The sequence below is a fragment of the Alligator mississippiensis genome, chromosome 5 (genome assembly GCF_030867095.1).
Source record: "Alligator mississippiensis isolate rAllMis1 chromosome 5, rAllMis1, whole genome shotgun sequence".
In the NCBI taxonomy this organism is placed as follows: Eukaryota; Metazoa; Chordata; order Crocodylia; family Alligatoridae; genus Alligator; species Alligator mississippiensis.
Window position 1 is genome coordinate 178,137,774 of NC_081828.1, and position 24,819 is coordinate 178,162,592.

Consider the following 24,819-nt stretch of genomic DNA (forward strand, 5'->3'; position numbering starts at 1 on the left):
AGAGAAAGAAAAGAAGGAGCAGCCATCTTATAGCAACCCCTTGCTTATGTTCTAGGCAGAAAAAGCAGTGTCTCTGCTTAAGAAATTAACCCAAATTTTGGAAGGCTAATTTTTGAGACAAGGGAGTAAGGTATGAGTAAATATGGTAATCCTGGCACTTCCAAACTTTTGTATGCTTGGCTTTTTAACCTTGATGGCCTTTTAACTCACTCTCAGGTAATTCTGTAATTCTTTAAAAAAGAAACTTAAGCCAGAGTTTTCAGTTAGAGCCATATTGACTTTCTCCTGTATCATCAGCTGAATTGGACCACTAGACCAACAGCACATACAGCTATCACCTGAACTAATGAAATATCACACAGTAGTAGTATGCTGTTACCCTTTGTGTTCAACAGTCATTTAGAGAAGGATGACTGCTGTGGGCTTAACATAATTGCTACACCTAATAAGATAAGGAAACCTGTGCTCTCCAGGTTCTGGAGAAGAATGTGTATGGTATTTATGAACTGTTCTGGACATGCAAATTCTTGGACAAATTGTTGGATGAGGTTCTTTTTAATGGGAGCAAAAGATATGCTTGTTTATTTTACTTTGTTGTGAGAAATATTTGAAACTTATTTCCCCCCAAAATCATGTATCCTGAGGCACCAACTTGGAAATTTCAGCACAGGCCATTAAAGCACTGTCTTAAAATGGGCAACCTACATGTGTCACTGCTTTGTCTCTAAAAACCCAATAGAGATCATCAGCTAATCAAGTTCATAATTAGGCCTAATTTGAGAAGAAAAAAAAAGGAAAGCATACAGGACTTAATATCACAACACAAATTCTGGAAGAATGAGAGCAGTGCTGAGCGTCTTTCACTGTGCTAAAGCAATTATGGGAATGGTAGAGTGAGGAAATAGTAAAATATTCAATAAGAAATTATCATATGCCCAAAGGGTTGTACCTATGTGCTATTTAGTAATAATTACCTTAGCAGCAGAAGTAGTATCAATGACGATGAACAAGAAAATGCAAAATATAAGAAATAAATTAGATGAACAAGTTATTAGACACACTCACAGCAAATGGGGATGGTGGCATCAATGTATGGTAAGAAAGCTAAAAGAGTGGGAAAATTGTAAGGGAAATTAGAGACTACTAAACAGCATAAACTAAAATAAATGCATCAGCTCCAGAATGAGAGAGAGAACAAGGGCTTTCTAAGCCAAAGAGAGCAAAAGTACAGAAATAACACACTAGACAGACTCTATAAACAGTATAAATGAATTCGTAGCTTTTAGCTTCGGTTTTCACATGAAAGAAAACAAGACTGATGCCAGGGATATAAACAATATACCGTTTCTCAGTAAAGTGAAATGTGTGCTTAAAAAAGGAACAGAAACATTGAATCACTGCATGTATTGTAACAAAATGGAATAATGAAGCATATAGTGGTTAAAAGATTCTCTCAGGGTCACAACATAACAGCATTTAAAGAAATACAAGCATGCCAAAGAAGCAGCGTGTTTAGTAGGGCTAGACATCCACAGACGATAATCCTAAAAATCCTTTTGCACAGATTGGAAATAAATTAAGTGTCTAAGGGCTAAAACTAAGCCGATGTTTCACTGAAATTGAACAATGACTTTTGGGGAGATTTGGGAAATCACTATCTTTCTTATTCAGCTGAATTTTCCATATTTTGATTTATGTGTTAGAAGCATCTAGCATGACTATATTGGTGCCAATTGTTAGTATTTTATAAACCGAAAGAATAAGAAAATAAAGTGGCTTTTAAAACCCAGTGTTGTAGAACCTATGAATGCTGTAGAACTTATGAATAGCTTAGCTTTATACCTATGAATACTCCCTTTGAACTAGTGTGGCTGCTTATGTTCTTATAGTTAAGGATGTGCATAAGTGTTTGCAGAATAGGATTTCAAATTGCATGCACCCCTTTAGAGTATTTGTAACTTGCATTTTCCTATTAAAAAATCCAGCACCTGCCAAATGCGTATACCTAAATGTATGATTTGAGTGCATATCCATATAATTTCATAGGCAATACACACACACACACACACACACACACATCTAGCTACTTAGAAGTTAGGTGTTCCAATTGGTATTTCCCATCTCAGATCACTTGCTATTATGCTTTTACACTTAAACTCATTTCCTTATCAGAAAGACATGATTATAGATTAGCCTTACCCTAATATACAGGGGAAAATTCTAAGAGAGATAATTATGACTATCATGTCTGTTTCTGTCTATTTTAATACATGTAATGTTAGAGTGATGTTGTGGCTGTGATAACCAGGAATTATGCAAGAGGCATGGATTTCTTAGGGTGATATATTTTATTGGACTGACTGCATAGTTGGGATAGAGTTAGACAAGCTTTTGAGTGCAAGACATTCTTCATCAGGTCTGAGGAGTAAATGCCAGGACAGCACAGTGAAAGTCAGCATATTTGGAAGAAATATTTGGAAGAAAGGGGAGAGAAATTCCCAGGTGTAGATTATAATGTGCCATGCTATAATATGATATACTATGAAAAAGAATGTCTTGCATTTGAAAGCTTGTCTAACTCTATCCCAACTATGCAGTTGGTCCAATAAAAGTTATCACCCTAAGAAATCCTTGTCTCGCATATTTAAATGCTACCATTTGATCTGTTACATGGGTGCTGAATGCTACTTCAGTCCAATATTTCCACATGTGCAGGAACCAAAATCTTTGGTACTAGACAACCCCACTCGTTGGCCATTTAATTGAAAATATAGATATGGAGCCCTTATGTTCTTTTGTTTGTCTCCAAGAAGGCACAACCATCCCCAGGATAGGCCAGGAATACAGCCCCTCAGGCAGGATACCTTAAGCAGAACATTTGGAAACTATTAATGGCCTCTGTCTGAGGAAGCAGGCTCAGCAGAAAAGCACTAATCTGATTCCCTGTGGAGTATCAGAGACAGGTCTGCAGAAAAATGCTAAATGTAAGACAATCTGTATGTAGGCCATTTGTGGTTTTAACCTTTTTCTCTCTGACTAGTATGTACCTATAGATAGACAACTAATACTTCATTCAGAAGTTTTCTTGGGGGGAAGTTGAGTTTCTCACGGGTTGCAAAGAGAAGTCTCAGGCAAGCAGGGCCGGCCTGACCATCATGCGAAACCTGCGGCTGCAGGGGGTCCCACAGCCAAGGGGCCGCGTGGGGCCGGCATCCTCCCCAGCAGAGAAGTGAAAGCCACAGTTTTAAATTCTGCACCCATTTTCGGCGCCAAGTTTAAAACTGCGGCTTTCATATTTGCTTCCATGGCAGCTGGAAGCAGGGCCCCTCCTCCAGCAATGGGGCTGGGGGAGGAGGGGCCGGGCTGGGGTCTCGCTTGAAGAGCCCCGCTGCACCTGTGGGCCAGGTGGCACTGCACCTGTGGGGGAGGAGGATGAGCCAGGTTGGAAGAGCCCTGCCTACCTGCTCCTCACCAGACCCAGCCCAGCCCTCTGAATCTGCAGGGCTGCTCAGGACTGCTGAGCAGCAGCTTCCTCCATGTGAGCATAACCAGCGGGTGGGGGGGAGTGAGACTGAGCTGCAGGTGGCTGCGGGGGTGGAGGGCATGGAGGGCTGTCTGTGGAGAGGGGTCTGTGTGTGTGGCATCTTTTATTAGACCAATTAAATACTTACAAACATTTTTCTTAGCAAGCTTTTGGGCTTAAAAGCCCTTGGTCAGGCTGGGGATGCATCTGCAGTTGGTGCATGTTCTTCCTGGATGGAATGAATAGTAAAGAGGCCAGAGGCTGGGCTGCGGGAAGAAGAGCAGTCAGTGACGATGTAAACTGAGGAACCAGTGGATGAGAGAGAGGCTGGAGGGGGAAGGGGGATGAATGTAGCAGGGAAAATTGGAGAGGTACCTGGGGAGTCAGACGGCAGGCAGCTTATAGTGTGTCATAAATCCAATGTCTATGTTTAGTCCGGGGATGTACTTAGCAACTGTGTCTGAGAGTTGTGCTGTGTTTCTCTTTGGTATGTAGATTAGGTAAAAATCCTTCCCTGGAGGTGTCAGATGGCAGGCAGGGAGGTAACAAATCTTTCTTTTTGTTCTGAAATGAAGTTTAAAATGCAAAAATTAGCTAAAATTTGGCATCTTCCATGTTTCAGGGATGTACTTGGTAGCTGTGTTGCTCTGAGACAAGAAGAAATACAAAAATGTAGAACTCTTGGTTCCAAAATACCTTTTACTAGGCCAACTGGGAAATCACAAGACAAAAGCTGGACCCAAAGGGACAGCTTTCCATCTCCAGCTCCCTCTGTGAAAAAATGAAGTTTATTTCCTACCTATGGGGACTTCTTACCATCTATACTTTTCTCAGAGCCTGATGAAGGGCCTTTGGATCCGAAAGCTTGCAGAAAAGAACAATTTGCTTATGATTTCCCAGTTAGTCTAATAGATTTTTGTATTTCTTCTATGTTCAGTTCATGATTTCTTGTATCCAGGAGGTTGATGAAGTGAAGTTCATAGGCTTGTCTGTGAAAAGTGTTTTGTGAATTCCCTTTGAGGATTAATACTGAGAGATTGGAGAGAGAGCAGTTTTCTTGTGAGAAATGTGCTCCCACTGGTAATTGGGTGTTCTGGTCTTTAATAGATTTCCAGTATGTGTTCATTCTGGTGCGCAGTTGTTGTTTGGTTTCTCTTACATATTTTCCATCAGGGCATTTGGTGCATTGGATGAGATATATAACGTTTCTGGAGGTGCAAGCATGAGATCCAGGAATGGGAATCGTTCTGTTGTGGGGTGTAGTAATTGTGGGGGTTGTGGAGATGTGTTGGTAGGTTTTGTATTTCTTTTCATGGCATGGCCTGGATCCATTTGGTGTGTTTTGGAAGTTTGGGAAGTTTGATTCTCATGATGAGGTTAGCAAGGTTCAGTGCTTGTTTGAAGGCTAGGATGGGTGGATCTGGGAAGATTTCTTTAACAATTGGGTCTCCTTCTAGTATGGGTTGCAGTTGTTTGAGGATTTTCCATATAGGTTTGAGGAATGGGTGATATGTCATAACCAGTGGTGTGCGATTTTTTTGGGTTTTCCTTCTGCACTGCACCAATTCTTCATGTGGTATCCAGGTGGCTTTTTCAAATGTGCATCTCTCTCTCTGAAGGAGTGTCCTTGTTGTGTGAAAGCTATTTTAGGATTGGTGAGGTAGCAATCCTCGTGTTCTCAGTGTAAATTCGGTGGGATCTGAGGACTTGGCTGTGTATCACAGGTTTCTTGGTGTGTTTAGGGTGATTGCTGGTTCTGTGCAGATACGTATGTTGGTCCTCAGATTTCTGGTATAACGTGGTCTGTATTTTACCATTCTGGATGCTGATAATTGTATCTAAAAAAGAGATGCTGGTGCTGCAGTGCTCAGGATATAGTCTGATGGAGGGTGATGACTGCTGAATTTCTGATGGAGCTCAATCAGAGATTGCAGGTTTTCAGTCCAAATGATGAAGAGGTCATCAATATATTTTAATTATAGTAAGGGTTTGATGGTGTAGTCTTTGAGGAATTCTTCTGCCAGGTGGCTCATAAAAAGGTTGGAATACTGTGGGGCCATTTTGGTGCCCATAGCTGTGCCCATGGTCTGGAGGAAGTGTTGGTTATTAAAAGTGAAATTGTTGTGTGTGAGGATGAAGCATATAATTTCAGTAATATCTTTGTGTCTTTACTCAGAATTGTCATCTTGCTCTTGTAGGTATGTAAGACAGGCTTGGATGCCATCCTGGTGTGGGATGTTGGTATATAAGCTGGTAAACATCATGGTGGCTAGGAGGGTATTGCTGGGAAGGTACTCTATGTTTTTAAGTTTACGTAGAAAGTCTATTCTGTAGTGTCTTGGACAAAACTCACTCTTTCGGTAACAAGGGGTTTAAGGATTGATTCCACGAAACCCACTGACTCTCATGCACTGATTCTCTCACCCACTGACTCCTCAATTTACATTTTCACTGACTGGCTTGCATGCAGACCAGCCTCTCTGGCTTCTTTACTATTCACTCCATCCAGGAAGAGCATACACCAACTGCAGATGCTCCCTCAGCTTGATCAAGGGTTTTTAAACCTGAAAGCTTGCTAGAAAAATGTTTCCAACTATTTACTTGGTCTAATAAAAGATATCAGATTTACCCAAAGAACCTTGTCTGCCATGTGTATGTGTGGGGTGGGGAGCAGGGAGAAGTGGCGGGCATGTGCCCCACAGCCTGGCAGGGTCCACCCAGCCTCCCCTGCCAGCACTAGGAGGGGAAGGGGCCCTTCCCCCCTGAAGCCCAGCTCCCATGTGGGGAGGGAGCCTCCAATTTTGTGCTTGCCAAGGGCCCCAGTACACCTTAATCCACCTCTGCACTTGCCTTTCCTACCTGCTCTGCCGATGCCTTCTTTGTGTCAGGGGGCCCAAAAACTATACTTTCCAGGGGGCCCCAAAAAATTGTGGACCAGCCCGGCAAGCAGGTTTCAAACCCTTTTGTGGTTAAGGACTATGTGGTTGATAAACTGGGGTTCTGTAGCATGGAGACCTAATCTAAAAGCAGAATTCCACCTTAAGAGAAATGCACTGTGCTGCCTCTTGGAAGAGTTACTCATGGAAAGACAGAGAAACCTAAGAGGGACAGCCTCAAATCTGTATGTGTCTATTTATCCCTGCTTTTCTGTACCAGCAAACACCAGCTAACATTTCAGTGCATGTGCTTAGATTTGAAATAGTTTTATACCTACCAGCATTACAGTTGTAGCACAAAGGAACCATGGGGCGCATCTCCACAAACGCACACATGAGTTTCCTTGGGGACAACTAGCAGCGGCACATATTTGCACACATGCTCTGGCATGCAGCAAATTGCCCTGGGTGGGATAAGAGAGGTTGAAGCCAGCACCTGGCCCTAGCAGCCTTTCCTGGCATCCTGAAGCAATGGCAATCCAGGCTCTGGTATCAGGTGTTGAATGTTGCTGTCACATGCATAACACCACTTTCTTTCTCTGCACGTTTTTTAGATACTGGGATTTCCTGGTATCTAATTTTGCCTCCACACTGAAAACCTGTTCACTTGTGCCCTGTGTATTTTGTGGCACCTCAAGAACCTTTGAGGCACTTCAAAATGCACATTCCTGCTTGTGGGGATGCACCCATGGACATCAATAAGGGCTGTAGGCACAAAAGCCCATAGTTAAACATTGCTGGGTGTTAGACTCTGTAAAGTGTGCATCCAAGTGCATGCCAATATTTATATCTAAGTATGTTAATGTTTATGTATTTAGGCTGAAAAATTCTGCCCAAATAATACAAGTTTCTTTCTACTTAAACAATATTCAGCTGCTTTTTAAAGATGAGCTTCACCCTGACTTGCTATTCCTAAAATATAATAAATACTTGTGATGTCACCAGAAGCCCCAAGATGGCAATACAGCCTTGTTTTTCTTAATTGCTTATTTGTATTATTATTATTATTATTATTATATGGCATCTAGATTAGATTTATATCTTGCCATTGTCTCCTTGGGCAACTTCCAAATGCCTTACTAGTTGTCAAAAAATCACATACGCAAAAGTGAAAATCTCTAGCTACTACAATAAGTGAATGGATGAATGCTATGAAGGACCACATACCACCAGCAAAATACATACTGTTTATCAAATTCTGCCTCCTTTGTATTAAGACATGTAAATTAGCAACTCCATTAAAGAAAATGTATACTTATATTATTTTCTTATCACATTTCATATAAGCATGTAAGCTAGTTCTTCAAAAACTAGCTTGAATTTCCCTCTGCAGTAAACCTTTCTTTAAACTAAATGTGACAGGGCACTTGTTTCCTTCAGTTTAAGGCTAGTTTTGGTAAAAAATTGCTTATAATTCAGTTACTGTTTTTCACAAAGAGGAATGTAAACATTTTACAGCAGGCATCATTCATCTCAGATGCTTGGGGGAAAGCAAATTGCCAAAACAAATCTGTTGCCCAGGTCTTCACAGATTCTATATTGGTCTGCATGTTGAAGCCACGTGCCTGCAATTATAAGCCTGTGTGAGGATGATAGAAGGTCCAGAAATAATTAATTAAAACATCTGGCTGCACACTGACATTACTCCTAACTCCCCAACACCATACCAACCCTGATTCTAATACCATACTTAACAACAGATGCAGAGAAGCCCTTGTACTCATAAGAGGGCCTAAACACAAGCAGAATCTTAAGATTTACACTCAAGTACTTACTCTTCACTAAGGGTTACCTTTTCCAGCTGATAAAGACAATTGAAGATATAACTTTATACTTTATGTGTAAATCATATTAGACCATACTATATTTTTGGGAGGGGGAAGATAATGTAAAAATACATTTTTTTGAAAAGTGAACTTAATGGACTTCATACATTAGTTTAGTGTTACTATAGAATATTGTGTCAGAATTTTATTGAGGTTAGCATAGTGCAATAGAACAAGTCCAGGCTGTTGCTGTAAAATCGTATAAAAGTTTCCAGAGCTGAAGAAAATGAGTATTGTACCAAATATTAGAACCCAGTTTTGCATTCTTTACTTTAATGACTAGCTAAAATCAGATGGTAAAATAGATTATAAAGTAACTTTTATAAAATATAATGCTTTGCAATTTTGATCCAGAAATAATTAAAGAAAATCAGCTTTCTGCCACACACACACACATACACACACACACACAAAAATAGTGCAGGAGAACAAGGGTCATATGGCACTATACTTAGTGAAACCATAAATGCCTCTATCTTTATTCACCCTTGTACAAAAAATGCCCTTTTCTTTTTCAGCATGAAATCTGACAAAAAAGCACAAAAATATCCAGCCATACAATAATATCATAATAGTCTGTTAAGTAGTTGAATAATTTAACAGTAATTTGCCACTCGTTATTTTCTGAACAACCCAATTTTACATGCCTATAGCCAAATTCACATTGATTAACAATTCACATTGTTCATTCTCTAATTTTATGGGTCCCCATGTTTATAGCTTCTTAAGAAATTAATACTTTTTGCTATTTTTCTGGGCAAGGAATGTTGTCAAATCAGGGACCAGCAGCTTATGGACAGGAAGTAAAGAGGCTATAGGAAGTACTAGTACTTTGTATTTCCTCTAAATGACCCCTTCAATCAATTGTAAAGCTTTCCTGCTGAGATTGATGGAGTCTTTGTCTAATTCAGCCTCAATTAAAAGACTGTTGCCAGAATAAAGAAGTATGTGAGTGACATGAAACAGAAAAAATATATATAACAGAGGAAGCAATGAGGAATTGTCCAGATTTCTGAGAGAGGACGTGCCCTAAGGGAAAGGAATTAAATTGACATTTCTGAAATTTTTCTTGTGGCTACCATGCTATTTAACAGTTTGAAACTAACCCTAGAGAATACAATTCAAGAGATCATAAGCAATGTGATTCCATTTTCTTTTAAGGTTAATAAATATAGAGTAAATACAGAAGACAGAACTACCCTATCACCTGTATCATGTAGCTACTACCTGAGCTTCAGAATTACTTTTAAAAGGGGAGAGTGGAAGAAGCTTGTGCTGCCATGAAATACTATATGCATTTAAATATACTATGTGCATTTAAATATAGGTTGCTAGTCTCTGGGAATGCTGATCTGGCAGCTTTTACAGCACTACATTTACTTAAAAATTAAAAAGAGTTTTACTGCTTAAATGTTATCTTTTAGGATGGAAAGCTGCCAAGACAAACTGGCTGGCACATCAAAATGGCAGTTTCATTTTGCATTAATCACACCCAGTGAGTAGCATGGGAACAAGGGCAGGTTGTCTCCATGTGCTGGAAATGGATCTGCTTGAGTTTAGAGACCGTCCAGACAAGTAGAAAAACTGCTAAAGGGTGAAGGCAAATCCTTTTGTGTAGCAAAAGGGGATTATAGGGATTAGCGTCACACATTTGGGATATGAAAAAGTATTTGTTTTATATTACTACAGGCATTCTTGTAGATTAATTGTGTTGTGAAGGGCTGTTGTTGTTTGCTTGTTTTTTTAAAATTCCAGGAGAAAAATTTGGTTTTGTTTAGTGAAGGATGGATCAAGTTGTGACAACTGTTACACCTGTGCCACATGTTGACTTTGCCCACATTGCCCGTGTCCACATGAGTGGACGTTTGTTTCCCTGGGAACAAGAAGCAGCAGCACACCTTGTGCCACTGCTACTTGTCCCCAGGGAATGTCTGTGCCACATGCCCTCTGGTGTGCAGCAGGTTACCCCAGGTGGGGTAGGAGAGGCTGGAGCCAGCACTGTGCTGGCCCCAGCAGCCTTACCTGGGGTGCTGAGGGCCTCTTGGGGCTGCAGCGGTGGAGATCCTGCTGCTCGGAGCCTGCCCGGCAGCCGGAGTGTGGCTCCAGCTTCCAGGCTCCAGTTTCGGGTGGCACGCACTGCCCCTGCATGTACCACTCTGCTTTTATTTTGCACAGTTTTTTTTTACCCTGGGATCTCCCAGGTACAAAGAAGAATAGCTGAATGTCTGCGGTGCCACATACTGCACAGCAGCACTTGTCTAGATGTGGCCACTGACTTCACTAGGTTTGCACAGAGTCAGTGAGGTCAAAGTTGGGCTCATAATGAGAATGCTGCTGTTAGGGATGTCTAGACCCAAGATTTTGGCTAACCTACAGCCTGTGTAGCCCCACTCAGGACAATAAATATGAGTGAGAGTCAGTGCAGCATTTTTGTCTCAGCATGCTGCTATGGCACGTATATGGGGAGGAAATAAGCCTTGCAGTATCTAGTGATTCTTAATCAAATACTTTGTGATAGAGTGTGACCCTCTCTTCCCTCAAGGAAAAAAACCATGGAGCATCCAGAAGGAAATGGGTTAATCTTCTCAGAACCTCCCAAATCAGGTCATAATCATTAAAGTGTCTGCCTTATAATTAGAAAGTTCTGAGCTAAAATTCTCTTGAGATTTTGTCTTCATTATGCATTATCTTCCTGTCTCTTCTCTCATTTGGATATGGATGCCTATATTTTCACCACTTAATTATCTTTATCATCTCCCCCTGCCCTATGCACTGGACTAACCCATTTCAATTACATCTTGTGTAGCATAAGAAAAACCTGATCCGTTACATCAGAAATTCTGAAGGCTCACAGTTCTTAATTTGACTTTAGAAAAGTGCTTTATTTGAACCTTAAAATCTTTACGTGAACTAGAAGCACATTTCCTCTTTACTGCCACTTTAAATGGGCATTCAGCTACATTCAGAAGAAAGCCAGGAAAGCCAACCTTGCAGGGCAGCAAGCATGCACATTCTAGCTCTAGCTAATATATAGTAATTAATAAATTGGTATAAAACAAATAACGACAAACAATAAGAAAGGACTATCTGCTTTCAGAAATACCATACCATATTGTTCAATAGTATGTTATCTTACATTATATTCTTCGTATAACAGCATGAATTCCACCCCAAGAAACAATGAGACATAGATTTCAACTTCATAAACATATGCTTTTGTTTTTTAAAACAAACTGCTTTTCTGCCCTTCAAAACAGCATGATCAGCCTGAAACAGCATGATTGTTTGCCATATGAATCTAAAAGAAGAACTCTGAATGTTTGAGAAAGTGATACATCTCCATTAGTTTGATAGGCAACTCCACATTTAAAAACATCACATTCAGTGCAATTACTGATCTCAAATCAGGGGAAGTGGCCAGTCAGTTGGATTGTTTTACATTCAATGATGTTTAAGACTAGAATAATATTTTACATTTAATTTCAATGGAAACTAATTTTAAATTGGGTTGCATTTGATGGTTCCCATGACAGCTAATATTTCACAGGCTGTCCTTCTAAAAACATTAATATGAACTAATAATAGTCAACTCCCTTTCAAAACCTGATCTTATTCTGTTCCCACCCTAAAATAGCACTTACTTTTAAAGATTCTTTCATTTAGGTTTGATCTACAATCCACTGAATTCAATGGAAAGAATCTATTTAATAGACTTCAGCAGAGTTTGGATCAAAAGTAATGTAAATGGAGCATGGGATGCAGTTAACAAGAACAACATTCTTAAACATGCCATTCAATATAACTTGAAGTGGCTATAATTATATTATTCTTTAATGATGAAATACCTATAGTAATGTGCATGGTTTTTCAGGTTTACCTGCTTGTGAGCATGGTCATACGAATTGATGTGGTTGTCAAATTCCTGGTGTTTAAGATACTGTTTATCACATAATTCACAATAGAAGTTAGCCTTCACATCCTCCAGAGCCTTTGCTGCAGCCTTCTCTTTCTCTGCATAATCCTACAAAGGCAAAGGTAAAGGAAGCATTTTGTTACAAATAGCAGAGAAGATTCCAGATCTGCCACTTAATTAGGTATGTGTTAAATTATGCAATAAGCAGCATTTTAAATGGTAAACATTTTAAATAGAAAAGAGCAGAACTTAAAAACTCTGTCAAACAAACCAGACCAAACTGATGATTCACTGAAATCCACAGTGGTGTGAACGTATACCTGGGGCAAGTAAGTCTTTGACTCACAATATTCTTTCAAAGATTAAAGAAACATTTGTTCTCCAGAATAATTATGCATTTGAGTTTGACCCAAGTCCTCTACTGAAGTGCAAATACTAAGACCCAAAGAAAGCATAGTATTATCAAGTGTATGACTTAAAATGGTTGATTGAGGGAGCTTAACAGTGGAAGGCATGCAAGTGAAAGTGTGGACACAGGGAACGGTGTGGCAGTGTGGATGCGCCCCCTGTTCTGCTCCAGTCTGGGTGATGACTGTGTGGGGTGTCAGGCTCAGCAGGGGACAGCAGTTGCAGTGAACAGGTTCCTCCTTCTAGCACCTGCTCTCTAGCTGTGCTGCCTCCCCCAACAGCTGCTTCCCTACCGGCTCCAGGCAGGTGTTGGAAGGAGGAACCTGTATGCTGCCACCATTTTTCATAGATGATACAGGCACAGGGAGAGCTCTGGAGCCATTCCTACCCCATATTGCAGAAAGCAGCTATACAGGGAGCCTGGCTTGGCCAGGGACAATGGCAGTGGTGCACAGTTTCCTCCTTCCAGTACCTGCTTCTGGGCAGCAGGGGACACCGGGGTTTGGATGGGGAGGTGGGGGGAGTGGGCAGGGAGTAGGCACAGAAAGGAAGAAAGTGTGTGCCACCACCACTATCGGTGGAGGATGTGTGCTCCTCATGCAACTGCTCCCCATAGCTTCTAGCTGGAGTGGGGCCAGAGGTGCTCTGGGGCCCTTCCCCCACCCCCAGATCAGCCAAAAACAGCAACAGTGGTGTCAACAGGGGGTGGGTACTCCCCCTGTTCATTTGGTCCCCATCTTGCTCCCTGGTGTTCCCTGCTGAAATGGGGACTCCAGCCATGCCTTGCCCTCACCCCTGCAGTCTGAGATGCAGTGTGCCACAAGCCACTTGAGTAAATCCTGGATCAGCCTATGTGAAGACATGCAATTATGCTGTTATTCCAATATTTTTACCTTGCACAGATATGTGTCTGTACTTTCAAATAACATTGCTCAGAGGCAGCAGGTTTAGGGCTTTGTTATACCTTATGCTGTGAGCTGCACAAATGTTGATGGGTGTGAAGGCTAGTTTGAGTTTGGACAGTTGCATTTTAGGCCAGCAGAGGCCTGGAGGACTGAAAGGTTAGAATCCCCACCGCAACTCCAATTCTGGGCTTCCTCCTGCTCCTCTGGTTCTCTCTGCCCCCAGGGCTCCCTTTCTCGCCTCCAGCCTCTTGGGGTTCCCCCCTTCCACCACTTACTTTTAGATTCCTATGCATCTATCCTAGGGGAAGGGTTAACGTGCCTGCCTGGCTGCCACTGCTGGGCTGCTGCTCTTCTCTGAGCTGAGCCTGCCCAGAGAGCAGCAGCAGTGGCTGGGTAGGCAGGTTAATCCTTCCCTGCCTGCTCCCCTAGGACAGACAGTGTGGGCAGCCACAAGTAAGCAGGGGTGGGGGCCAGTGAATGGAGGTCTGAGGTGCTGGGGAAATTGGAGGGGAGAAATTGGGCCAGTGCAGGAGCAGGGCAGGTAGGGTGTTTACACTAAGGTGTAGCCTAAAGTGACTACCGCTTAGTATAACAGGAGCTGGGTAACAGAGAGCACAAATAATCCTGCCCTGGAGCAGTGGAACTTTGAGTCAGTTAAGGAGTGCTTAAAACTAGTTTCAGGTATTAATGTGTAGACAATCCAGGGGTTAAGAGCTCCAGGAACTACCCAAAATTACCATGTAACAAGGCCCTTACGCAGTTGAGTTGTGTATTAAGCAAGCTGTCTTTTGTCTCCTGTATTCTATGATATAACAAGGCTAGAAAAGTTCTGGGTATGACTAGCTCCCTTGGCATAGGGGAACTCTCAGCTTGTTCATAATCTGTATCATTCTTGCCTTCATTCAGCTGCAGCATGTGGTTAGGGTGTACTGCACCCCCCGTAAACTCAGATGCTATTCAATGCTGTAAGAGGATCATACCAGGTTGATATAACTTGGAGCCATCTCAAGCTGCTCTAACTTACAGCTAGGGCTCCAATAACATGTATTACCTTTAAGGGTAACTGGTTCTCTAATAGTTTCTGGCTGCATTGAATGGATAATCAAGGAAATAGAGATTATATAAACACAGAGGGCATTGTTTTCAGTATTTATTTCTTATGCCGATTGATAAACATGTTAAGAAATGGAGTCTCAGGTTAGTCCCCCTAAACCCATTTGAAGCCTTTAAATGGGTTGATTTTCAAAAAAGAAGCAGTGGCAACAGTTCTGGTGTTGGTCATCATTATATACTGCTGTTATTTTATCTGAGAAAAGAAAAAGCAAATTGCAAATGTGACAAATACAGAAAACAAAAGTTGGGAATACATCAGTTAATTTGGTACCCATGATCACATTCACAATGTGTTATTTGTGAGTACCATGCACTTGTACACAGGTTGTGGTAATTCAATACTTGCTGTAATTAGTATATCCAGTCATGAACGGGGGATAAGGTACATTGTTTTTCTATAACATGGCTTCCATAACTAAATGGAGTTGTTGTCTGCAAACCTGCCCTCAGCAGACCTGCAAATTTTGAAATCTTTATAAAAAGAGTCCCAAAGCCTTATTCCACAAAGGGCATGGCCTGCAAGCTTTGAGAACTGAATGTGCCTTCCTTACATAGTAACACAGACATCATCACCTCTTAGCATAGTGTGTCAGAATTGCTGGAAGAGTTTGTCTCCTGAGTGGTTATACTATCTATGCAGCTGCCTGGCCTCAACACAAAGATTAGTCCAGGTGCAATCACTAGATCTTTCTCACCTCTTAAGGTTGAAGCAAACATTTAGTTTTCTTTTATTTTCCCTATTCCTTTCTAGATTTTCATGTGAGAAATCTGCTGCATGCTGCTACGTGATGTGAAAGCTTGAAGATGGGGTGTCAAATGGGATTCCCAGTACTAAAATACAGAATTCCCATATGACAAGCCATGTCAAACCTAGCCCATCCCATAGTAAGAACATCCAACACATCATCTGTGTGGGATTTCTAAACTCCTTTGGCTCAAGTCAGTGGAAGCTCACTCTTAAAGACAGTCATCCCTAATACCCCACCTCTGGAGAGTGTACTTAGTATCTCATTGCATGCACTGGACTTATATTTGCAACTAAACAGTTTAAGTGTTTTCATTAGCTCTTTGAAATCTACAAAAGCCTGTTAAAAAGTGATACATTTTTGGTGTATGTTTCAGACCTATTGTTTTACCTGCATTAATTATTCACCGGGCCTTTGGTATAATTAAAATGCATAAATTAGAATGTGGATGCAATAGCATTAATTATGCAGAGATTTCTTCCCTAGAAGTCAAGCATTGGGGGCAACATATTTTTATTCTAAATTGGTAAAAATGCAGGTTTCTGACTCTCTGGCAACCAGCCAAAGCATAATTGTTTTTTCTGGTTATGAACTGTCAATTAAATGTTTACAGCTTACTCCATCATTGCTTGTATTGAAGGAGCAGGCTAATTGTTCAGGGTGAGTGCACTGCATTATTCTCTGTGAAGCAAAACTGAAACTGCTGTTTGTGAGCATTTCTACACAGCCAACTTTATCTTTCTCAGCAGAAAGTAATACAGTTCGCTTAGCATAAAGATGTTTTAAAATAGCAACAAGGCATCTCCCAGGTGCATCCTAAGATAATCACAGCTACCTCCATTGCCTTATTGCTTAATTATGCTTGTCTGCCATGGAAAAAGATATAATTTCCTGCTTGCTTATCGATCAGATGCAGGGAAATTGAATGCTGCATCATATACTTTAGAGAGGTCATGGATTTCTCTTTTCCCACACAGGTGTTAAAACTTCCAGCCCAACAATAAACTGTGGATAGTCAAATGAATTTATACATTCGAACTATTTATCCTATCTCCCCTGTTCTACAAAGACCAATGTTCATATTTTGGTCCACATAAAAGAGGCCATGCATAATCCTATCTGACAATGTGTTTCACCATAAAAAAGTTTGATTCCCTTTCAGATTTCTCTTCGTTTCACTCAAGAGAGTAAGAAAGAAAATCTATATCTTTCTGTATGTGTCACAACTCTGTAAACATTCTGGATCATATGGTACATTGTGGGGAGATGTACACTAGATGAAAAACTCACAGTCACACATTTATGCTTTATGATATGGTGCTTGAAGCACAGATTCTAGGGAAGTACCAACAGATTGAAGTGATAACACTCTTTGTGGGTAGAAACTCCAAGAAACAATGGGTTAACTACTTTACTGAATAACATGAATGTGCATAATATACTATAAAGACTACATAAATGTGGAAAATATACCCGACTGATTTTCTCTAGAAACCTGCAAAGCTGTTCGATATTTAAAGATAGTAATTACATTCACATCAATTTAGCCCACAGATGCATATAACTGTAATAAATGTTGATATATTGTATTCATTTAAAATAAATGCATCCATTGTGCATTAGACTGGAAGTGCTTTCACTTAGCAGTTACTTTTGCTGTTGCTCCTTATTGTGAAAATGCAATTAATGGTATCTGACGTTTCATTTTCTAATATAAGGAAAAATCAATGAAAAATGCTGTATAACTGAGTTTTCTAGAATGTTGCCAGTGACACCTAGTCAATTAGAAATCATTTATTAAATATAGAATTTGTAAGAGATATTTAATAGACTGCATGGCCATTAAAGTATGCTGACTTAGGAAAAAAAACAATACTATTCAGCTGCCTTCAGAAACTGTTTGCAAATATATCTGCCCTGTTCAAGACCACTAAGGTGAAAAGCAGGTCATCTTAGATAGCGATACTTGGAGATGCAGTTTTGTATGAATCTGGGTATTGCTATATGTGCTGGTGAAATAAATTAATATTAGCAAATAAAGAAAGAGAATAAACATCACATTACTTGGCCTTCTCATTGATCTATGTATGTCTTAACTTAAATGAAGAAATGATGACAAACCAGACAAATGTTCTTCAAGTACCGAGTTGAATAATGAGGGACTGATTCTTTTTGTGGGAGATAACTGTGTCTGGTTAGCAGACTTCCTATAGCTTACTTATGTAATGTTAGGCAAAAAATACGAAATTGGAGATGAGTATTAATTTAGAGAGGTACTAGAGTTCCTAAGAAACTCAGTTTTTTCATGCCAATAGCCATGTCTACAAAGACACTGACTGAGCAGTGGCAAAAACTGTGGTGCAACGCTACTACGCAGTAGTATTAGACTACTGCACAGTAGTGTACAAAAAGGATGTTCGCTGGTGCTACTGTGTAGTAACTAGGGATACTGTGCATTTTAGTACTTTTTTATACAAGTACTAGGTATATGCACTCTAATGACTGTGCAGTAGTGGCCACTGTGAAGCAAGGCTGAGCTGTTACAGAAAGATTGTACCTGCATATCCTGTATACCTTTCTTGTACCCCATTTTACACCTGTGAAATCACCTCACTTCTCCCTGCAATAAGATCTCCACAATTGCATTAGTTTCACTTTTATATTAGCTATGGACATTATTATTCATATTTGCCTACATGTGTTGTGAAGCTTGTAGGTGGATCCTACTGAACACGGCAAATGATGCTGCTGATGATTGATTTTTATAAGATTTTTGTAAAGTCCTAGTCTGGCTGTTCTGATACAGCTCTATAGAGCTGAGGTCTGAGCAAGCACATGGATTTAGGCAGAAAGTACAAAACTGTAATTTTGAACAAGATACTTTGGTGGCATCTATCTTATGTTCACACCTTCACTGCATAGTGACAGCTGCAACACAGTGTGTTTCCTCTTCACTTTCTATGGAACTACTACAATGCTCCAGGCAGATGAGTAGCTGGGCCTACGTGGAAGAATATGGGAATAATCAAAAGTACTTTTGATTAGATGATGAAGGACAGGGCATATATGAACTGGAAGATGCAGAAAATGACCCAGGCTGTGTTTAACTGTGTCCAACACTGGGTCTTTTCTCTGCCTATTCACACTTTCCAATGGATAAGACTCTTATTTATTGAGTTATTAGCTTACCTAGGGAGGCTGCGTAGTGGGCAATGAGCAAGCAACATATTTTAACATTATTTTAGTTTTTGCCCCTTAAGAACTTTGGAAAGTTGGTCAGGAACTATGTGTATGTTGAGACTCCATTTCCACCTTTATTTTCTACTATGCAACTCTGAGTCAACCTAGGAATATACCTAAAGCATCCCATGCAGTTCTGAAAATAGATGGTGCAGATCTCTCTGAGGCCATGACTAGTTGCCTACCATCTTGGCCATTTGCGTTCACTGATTTGTAACATTCTAAGTCACCCAATTTGAAAAGTAACTATTCCCATCTTTCTGTACCCAGCATCTTTCAAAAGAATCTCTAATTGCATATTTCCAGCCACAGCCACTTACCACTAAAATGTGTGTTTTTAGCAGGTCTCACCTGTCTTTCAAAGTAGAAACTTACTAGAATTTTTGGGTTGGATCTTTCAGAGAACTGTTCTCTTAAAAAATAATGAACATTCCTAATTTTAAGTCCATTTCTGATTTAAAAAAAAAAATGATAATCATGAGTTGATTCAATTTGGCTTCAAAGGATTTAGGCACAAGGGCTGATGGCTAAGGTTATTTTAAAAGAAGAAAAAAACCCAAGAACTTCAAAATAACTAGTTTAGTGAAGTGTGCTAAAATAAAGAGATTATGGAACGCCTTTAAATCCTAGATACTAAATATCAATTTGAATCCCAAGTAAGGGCACAAACACATATAGAGAAGGGCTCCAATGCTGAACTGGATTAATAGTTAAAATGATAGGAAAGCAGGGAGACTCCAAGGAATAGAAGAGAGAGACAGGGAAGAAAGCTATGCCTTATAGATTAGAAAATATAGGAGATAAAGTGAGGACTACCAAAAGTCCACCTGAGCAAGACCTTTTACTAAAAATTAAAACAAATAATAGTGGACATTTTAGCTCTTTACATAAAAGAGGAGGAGGTGTGCTATGCAGTGAGGATGGGATTGAGATTAAAGGTAGTCTAGGTATGGCTCAAAAAAATAAATGAATATTTTTTCTTCGATTTCAATTCACATCAGAAGGCATGATGGGCTGTAGCCCAGAATACTGAAAGTGCTTGGATATGATTTTTTCTCCAGTTGCATAATACCATTCTTTAGTATTTGACAGATTTATTAAAAATCCAGACTACTAGGCTTGCAAACATAGTCCTTATATTTAACAAAGGGAAAAACAGTTTTCTGGTGACCTGCAAACCCATTATTCTGGCTTCCATATTATGCATGAATTTAGAATAAACTTTAGGGGAACTAATACTTACAGACATGGAGATAACTGGAAGAGGTAAATCAAGCCAGACTAAACTGATATCTTTCTTTGATAAGAGTACTAATTTTTAGATAGTGGAAATGCAATAGATTTAATGTTTCTGGTTATCCATAAAACTTTTGATACAGTACCACATGGGTAATTATTAGGTAAAATGGAGATTATGGGGATTAGTATAAAAACTGCAAGGTGCGTAAGGGACTGTTTAAATGAGAGACAAAAATAGTTTGTCCTGAAAGAATTACTGGGTGCAAAAGAGTTACAAGTGGAAGTCCTTTAGGATCAGAGTTGGGACTGATGTTATTTAATATTATAATTAATGACCTCAGTATAAAAGATAAATGTGTTGAGCAACTGTGGCATTGATACCTACACAGTCAAATGGGTGGCAAATTGGCTTGATGGTCACACCCAGAGTGTGGTGGTGTATGGGTCATTTTCGACCTGGAGGGATGTGGGCAGTGGAGTTCCCCAGGGCTCGGTCCTCAGGCCTGTGGTATTCAACATTTTTATCAGTGACTTGGAGGTGGGTGTGGAAAGCACGCTGTCCAAATTTGCTGATGACAGAAAGATATGGGGAGAAGTGGGCACACCAGAGAGGAGGGACAGAATACAACTAGATCTAGACAAGTTACAGAGGTGGGCGGATGACAACAGAATGGAATTCAACGCAGACAAGTGCAAGGTACTGCATCTAGGGAGAAGGAACCTGCAACATACCTATAGGCTGGGGAACACCCTTCTCAACAACACAGTGGATGAAAGGGATCTTGGAATCATTGTTGATTCCAGGATGGACATGAGCCGCCAATGCAAGGAAGCAGTTAGTAAGGCTAACCACACCTTGTCATGTATATCCAGATGTATCACAAGCAGGTCCAGGGAGGTGATCCTTCCCCCCTATGTGGTGCTGATCAGGCCGCAGTTGGAGTACTGCATCCAGTTCTGGGTGCCGCACTTCAGGAGGGATGTGGCTAACCTTGAGAAGGTCCAGAGGAGGGGGACTTGCATGGTCAGGGGCAGCAGGCCAGGGCCAGGGCCTAAAGGGCCTAAATCTATTCAGCCTCCATAAGAGAAGACTGAGAGGGGATCTAGTGGCCGTCTATAAACTCACCAGGAGTAACCAGTGGAAAAATAGGTGAGGCTCTGTTCCCCTGGGCACTACCTGGGATAACAAAGAATAATGGCTACAAATTGATTGAGAGCAGGTTCAGGCTTGATATCAGGAGGCATTACTTTATGGTTAGGGCTGCCAGGCTCTAGAATGGGCTCCCAAGGGAGGTAGTGCTCTCTCCTACCTTGGGGGTCTTCAAGAGGAGATTGGATAGATATCTGGCAGGGGTATTATGATCCCAGTACTCGTTCCTGCCCAGGGCAGGGGATCAGACTTGATGATCTGTTCAGGTCCCTTCCAACCCTAGAAACTATGAAACTATACAGTATTGGGGGGAATTGTCAGTATGGAGGAAGAGCATGTTATACAGGAAGAGCTAGATGGCTGAAGACTAGAGAAATAGAAATGGAATAGTACAAAAGTACAAGAGCAAGCACACAGGGGCTAGTAAGAATTTATTCTATAAAACTGTCAACTGGAAATGACAAAAGAAAGACCGTGTGTGTTTTAGCACATTGTTTGATCAGTAGTTGATCACAGAATAACTATAAAGCATCAATGTGATGTAGCTGTGGAAAAGGCAAATGGAATTTTAGGTGGTATTAGGAAAATATTTCCTAATACATTAGGAATGAGACAGTACTCATGCCGGTGTACTGGTTAGTCCTCAACCCTGCAAGCTTCATGTAGTCATTGAGGAGGTAATATGTGGCTCCCAGGCCTCTGGTTGCTCTCCACATGGTCCAGCAGCTGTCACTTCTGCTACCAGAGCCTCCCAGCTTCCTTTCCCTCCTACAGCTTCTTGTTCCTAAGCCTGATTCTGGGGAATGGGGCAGTGTGGCCTGTAGATAAGAGGGAGTCTACAGCAAAGGGACTCAGGGGAACCTGGGGACAGTGTGCAGTATGGGGGTGCTGGCATGGTGTGGTGTGGTGGGGAATGCAGCGTGTTGGGAGAGGCCATATGGCACAGTTTCAGGCATGAGAGCACTGGCACAGTGCAGGGTGTAGGTACCTGCCATCACAGAATCATACAAAGTTAGGGTTGGAAATGGCCTCAGAACATCATCTAGTCCAACTCCCTGCTCAAAGCAGGACCATCCCTAACTAGATCATCTCAGCCAAAGCTTTGCCTAGCCAGATTTTGAAAACCTCCAAGAACGGAGCTTCTAACACCTCTCTGGTTAATCTGCTCCAGTGTTTTACTACCTTCCTGGTGAGAAAATTCTTCCTAATATCTAACCTAAACTTCCCTTGCTGCAACCTGAGACCATTGCTCCTTGTTCTGTCATCTGCCACCACTGAGAACAGTCTAGCTCCATCCTCTTTTGAACCCCCCTTCAGGTAGTTGGAGGCTGCTATTAAATCCCCTTTCAGTCTTCTCTTCTCTAGACTAAATAAGCCCAGTTCCCTCAATCTTTCGTCATAAATCATGTCCCCCACCAGCCCCTCACCAGTTTTTTTACTCTCTACTGGACTCTCTTCAATTTGTCCACATCCTTTCTGTAGTGGAGTGCACAAAACTGAACACAATACTCCAGATGTGGCCTCACCAGTGCTGAATAGAGGGGAATAATCGCTTTCCTTGACCTACTGGCAACACACCTACCAATGCAGCCCAGTATGTCGTTAGCCTTCTTGGCAACAAGGTCACACTGCTGGCTTATATTCAGCTTATTGTCTACTGTAACCCCCAGGTCCTTTTCTGTAGAGCTGCTGTCCAGCCAGTCAGCCCCCAGCCTGTACTGGTGCATGGGACTGTTCTGTCCTAAGTGCAAGACTTTGCACTTGTCCTAACTGAACCTCATGAGATTTCTTTGGCCCAATCCTCCAATTTGTCTAAGTCACTCTGAATACTAACCCTACCCTCCAGCACATCTACTATTGTCCCCAGCTTGGTGTCATCTGCAAACTTGCTTAGGGTGCACTCTATGCCATCTTTAAGGTTGTTGATAAGCACATTGAACAAAACCAGCCCCAGGAACAACCCCTGGGGCACTCTATTTGATACCAGCTGCCAACTGGACATGAAGCCATTGATTACTACTCTGAGCCTGGTGCTCCAGCCAGTTTTCCATCTACCTTACAGTCCATAAATCCAACCCATATGCCCTTAGCTTGCTTGTGAGTATGTTGTGGGAGACTGTATCAAAAGCCCTACTGAAGTGATAGGTGACACGTAGGATGGGAACGGGGGACATGTATCCTCCCAAAAACTGGCCGCCACCACCGTCTGCATCACTGCCTGTGGGAGGTCACTGCTTGCCACCCTCCCCCTGCTGACACTGCCGCAGCCTGGTCCCTGCTCGGCCCACCCTTGCCACTGAAGTCAACACGGCCGCCTGTGGGTGGTCCTGTCTCAGCCTGCCCTTACCACTGACACCACCATGGCCACTTGTGGGTGGTCATTGTGCCCCCCCCAGCCTCAGGAGACACGTGTTGTTCATGGCTGAAGTCAAGGCATATCAAGTCCGCTGCTCCTTCCACATGCAAAAAGCCAGTCATTTCATCATAGAAGGCAATCAGGTTAGTCAGGCATGACTTGCCCTTGGTAAATCCATGCTAACTGTTCCTAATCCATTCATATGGCACAATGGGCGGTGGGATCCACATGGTGCAGCACGATGTGGTATGTGGCCTGTGCAATTTGCAGCCTGCATGGCATGTGATTAGGGGGTCTGTGACCCCAGACCACTCAAAAGTTGGACAGCCCTGCTATACGTGATAGTTCCAAACTCAAACAGCTGCAGAAAAAGCTTTCCAATCCCTTCAAGGGGAGGGTAAGAACTTAATTCTTTTAGCCTACCAAATCAAAGACTAAGATTTATGATCACTCTCAAAAAAGGGGTAAACACAAGGCTTATTTAAACCAAAGGACAATATTGTCTTATGCCAACGTAAGAACAAATAGGCATAAACCAGCCACGAATAAATGTTATGCTGGGAATTAGAATAAAGTTTTAACCAGGGAGTGAATTTCTAGTACAGCCTTAAAATAGGAGCAGTGGGGAGTAAGAAACCCCAACAATTTAAAAAACGGAGCATGATCAGTTTATGAAATAGAACATGTGATGCCTACAATCATGGACTAGAACCAACAACTTGGGAGTCAAATGTTCCAGTCAAATGTTCTTTTGCAGTGTCAAAGGCTACTCAAAGTAATTAATGGTGCATAATTCTCTCTCTGCTCTTCACTGTGAATCTGTATTGTATTTTCTGCAGTTGTAAAGACTCTGCAGAGGGACAATTATAGCAAGCAGTGTTTAGCCTTTATTTGACTCTTCACTTTCAAAGCATTTCAAAATATTACTAATAATTATCACTATTACATAGGCAAAGACTATAGTTAAATATTAAGCTTGCAAAGACAAATACTCAAATTTGGGAAATGTCAGACAATCTTATGTAGGTACAGTTGCACAGGAGTAAGATCTTGGTCCTCCCTTAATTGGGTTTGATCCTGAGTACCTGCTTTGCCATTAGTAGACTTATTCCAGAATTAATTGCATTGGGATCTAGCTAAGAGTAGATTCCAAGAAGATTATTTCTTCAAGTAAAGGTAACTCAGAAGGATATTTTCAGAAGCGGATGCCTGCTTATTACACAAAAAAATTAAAAAAAAAAAAAAAAGGACTGAAGACACTACGGCCATTATTTGGTTGTCCTTAAAGTCCTGTTTCTCTGCACATTTTTGAGCCCTCACTAGACCTGGCCGTGACATTATCATCAGCCTTCAATTTAGAGTCAATCCCTTCAATTTGTTCACAATCTAATCCTTTCTCTCGCCTTCTCTTCAACGATCACTTCTTTTACCTCTTCTCTGATGAGTGCCATATTATCAGTTAAT

General features: G+C 41.2%; 1 protein-coding gene across 1 annotated transcript in view; it reads right to left on the minus strand.

Annotated features, from left to right (window-relative positions):
- Nucleotides 1-24,819, minus strand: part of ZNF804B (zinc finger protein 804B) — a 478,890-nt gene that overhangs the window by 42,926 nt on the left and 411,145 nt on the right. The window contains exon 2 of the mRNA XM_014603041.3: nucleotides 12,163-12,306. Coding sequence (XP_014458527.2) covers nucleotides 12,163-12,306 — 144 coding nt within the window. The remainder of the gene's footprint in view (nucleotides 1-12,162; nucleotides 12,307-24,819) is intronic.